Genomic DNA, 3225 nt, shown 5'->3' with positions numbered 1-3225 from the left:
AACTCATGCCTCTTTTGTACTTAAATGATGAGAATGACTCCGGAGCCATCAAAATTGCAAAATTACAAAATCATTTTCCTTGTCATATAGTTGGCGGCTGAGAAAGATTATTATGACTGCCTCACCCTCCCTCACATTAGGGTGGACCCACTCCATTCTAAACATTTTGAACAAAAAAAAAAAAAAAAATGGGGCCGAAGAATGAAAAAACGAAAAAAGAAAAAAAGCCCACTCCTGGGAAGTCTCTCGGCTTTCTCGTTAATTAAATATTTTTCTGGGAGTTTATGACATTTTAAACAAGCAAAAGCTCTGTATTCTCGGAGATGAACCTTTTCCCCACTTTTTCTTAATGGCGACTGTGGTTATATCACTTCCCTTTCTGGTAACGCTCTACTTCATCTTTAAACTTCGATTCATATCTGCTCAAAATGACCAGTTCATCTATAATGGCTTCAATCAAACAAATCTGCGTCTAGATGGAATTGCAAAAATCCACTCCAATGGTCTATTGCAACTCACGAACACTTCAAACCAACAAGTTGGTTATGCTTTCTACCCACTTCCTTTAGAATTCAACAGTTCTTATTCTTCTGTTTTACCTCGGTCTCTTTCATTTTCCACGAACTTTGTATTTGCAATAGTCCCTCAAATGCCAATGTTGGGTGGGCATGGCCTTGCCTTCGTCATTAGTCCCTCGCAGGAATTCACCTATGGTGTAGCCAGCCAGTATCTAGGAATCTTCAATACCTCAAATGATGGCAGTCCAACAAACAACATATTAGCCATTGAGCTTGATACTGTTAAAAGTCCTGATGTACAAGATATAGATGGTAACCATGTGGGAATTGATGTGAATGGTCTGGTATCAAATGAATCAGCTCCTGCAACCTACTTTTCTGGTCAAGAAGGCAAGAACAGAAGCATGGAGCTGATGAGTGGCAACCCAATGCATCTTTGGATAGACTACAACGAAACAGAAAAGTTACTGAATGTAACACTAGCCCCGACCAGCATCCCAAAACCAAACCGGCCTCTCTTGTCAAAACACATTGATCTGTCCCAATATCTTTTGGAATCTATGTATGTTGGTTTCTCTGCAGCCACTGGTGCAGTTGCAAGTGACCACTATATTCTTGGATGGAGTTTTAATAAAAGTGGACAAGCACAAAGCCTTGATATTTCGAAGCTTCCTCAACCTCCCCGACGGAGGAAAAGTAAAGAGAATCCAGTAAGAATGATCATAATTTCTCTCATAGCAGTTGTGGTTGTGCTGGTATTGGTCACTGGAGCAACTATTATTTGGAGGAGGAAGAAATATGAAGAAATACGTGAAGATTGGGAAAGCGAGTATGGTCCTCACAGGTTCATCTACAAGAATCTCTTCAAAGCAACCAAGGGTTTCTCAGACAAAGAGCTTCTTGGAGCAGGAGGTTTTGGAAAGGTTTATAAAGGAACACTTTCTTCTTCCAATAGTCAAATTGCAGTCAAGAAAGTCTCCCATGATTCAAAACAAGGGATGAAGGAATTTGTGGCTGAAATCATTAGCTTGGGCAGGCTGAGGCACAGGAACTTGGTGCAGCTCCTAGGATACTGCCGGCAAAAGGGTGAACTCCTCTTGGTCTATGATTATATGCCCAACGGAAGCCTTGACAAGTTCTTATATGGAAATGAAAAATCAAACCTTGATTGGCTTCAACGATTTCGAATCCTCAAAGGAGTAGCATCTGGCCTTCTCTACCTCCATGAAGAGTGGGAACAGGTTGTTCTACACAGAGATGTAAAAGCAAGCAATGTTTTATTAGATGCTGAATTAAATGGAAGGCTAGGAGATTTTGGCCTTGCAAGATTATGTGACCACGGTACCAATCCTCAAACAACCCATGTGGTTGGGACTGTAGGTTATTTGGCTCCAGAGCTTACTAGAACAAGAAGGGCAACCACTTGCACTGATGTGTTTGCTTTTGGGGCTTTCATGCTTGAGGTGGCTTGTGGAAGGAGGCCTGTAGAGCAACAAGGACTTACTGAAGAGGTAATATTGGTTGACTGGGTGTTTGAGTGCTGGAGAAAAGGATCTATCCTTGATGCAAGTGATCCTCGATTGGAAGGTAATTATGTGGTTGAGGAAATGAAGTTGGTTTTGAAACTAGGCCTGCTTTGCTCACAGTCAATGCCAGCAGCTAGGCCTAGTATGAGGCAAGTGACACAGTTTTTGGATGGCAATGCTAATCTGCCAGAATTACCAAATGAAGGTGGTTGTTTTGGTACATTTAAAGGTAATGAAGCATTTGATTTCTTATTGTCGATTCCGTCAACATCTGGCAAGTGTTCTGCTGCTTCCTTTTCTAGCACTGATTCAATCCTCATATGCGGTCGCTGAATTAGTTGCGTATCATGCAATTTTTAGAATAGACTTTGGATCAATGCTTGGGATAGTTGGGACCAATTCGACCAGTGGCAAATTGAAAACTTACTGATTGCTTGGGGTTGTAGAGAAGTGAAAATAGAAACTTTTGAAGCATATGTTGTATATGGTCCCTTTTGCTTAATATAGAAACTGCAGTTAGTTATTAGTCTAGTTATCCTCTACTTAGTACTACGATAAGATTAGTTCTATTGTTGTAAGCTGTATAGATCAATATTTATGTAGTGTATTGCAGAAATCGGATTAGGCGTCTCTTAGTAAGATTAATTCTATTGTTGTAAGCTGTATAGATCAATATTTATGTAGTGTATTGCAGAAATCGGATTAGGCGTCTCTTTACATTTTAGAATACTGGAAGTCCACAGCCTGCGATTGCTTTCCTTTAAGAAGGCATCATCATCCATAAATAAATAATTAAGTAATTGTTTATTATTAAATTAATGGTTAAGGTGAAAACATAAGCAGGATTTCCATAATGTGAAATCTAATGTTAAGGTGAAAACTTTAAACCCTTGGGCTCCATTAATTACAAATAACTCCTTGTATATTAAGATCACTAGTCGCTAACCTGTATTATGCACGAGATTAGTTAATAAAAATTAAATATATTTATTTTATTTGAAGGTACATTTATTTGAAAATGAATGAAATCATCAATTAATCAATATATATTATATATAAAAACAGAGGCCTCTTGTGATAGTGCATGAAGTCTTGCCACATGACACTCTAATGTTGCATTTAGCCTTTTTTACCTCTTTTCATTAAGTTTTTTTACATAGATCATAGTAACTTATTTTTAC

The 3225-nt window shown here is 38.6% G+C and overlaps 1 protein-coding gene across 1 annotated transcript; it reads left to right on the top strand.

The window, feature by feature from the left end:
- The first annotated feature begins 224 nt into the window (after window positions 1-224).
- LOC126728937 (L-type lectin-domain containing receptor kinase SIT2-like) lies at window positions 225-2660 on the top strand. Its single transcript, XM_050434686.1, has one exon. It carries the CDS (start codon window positions 350-352, stop codon window positions 2375-2377), a length of 2028 nt encoding a protein of 675 aa, XP_050290643.1. The 5' UTR covers window positions 225-349; the 3' UTR covers window positions 2378-2660.
- Window positions 2661-3225: the final 565 nt, after the last annotated feature.

The sequence above is a fragment of the Quercus robur genome, chromosome 1 (genome assembly GCF_932294415.1).
Source record: "Quercus robur chromosome 1, dhQueRobu3.1, whole genome shotgun sequence".
Taxonomy (NCBI): Eukaryota; Viridiplantae; Streptophyta; class Magnoliopsida; order Fagales; family Fagaceae; genus Quercus; species Quercus robur.
Note: the sequence above shows the minus strand (reverse complement) of the source record. Positions and strands in the feature narration are given on the sequence as shown.

Coding starts and splice junctions, on each gene's coding strand:
- LOC126728937 (XM_050434686.1), top strand. CDS start 350: ATGGCGACTGTGGTTATATCACTTCCCTTTCTGGTAACGCTCTACTTC.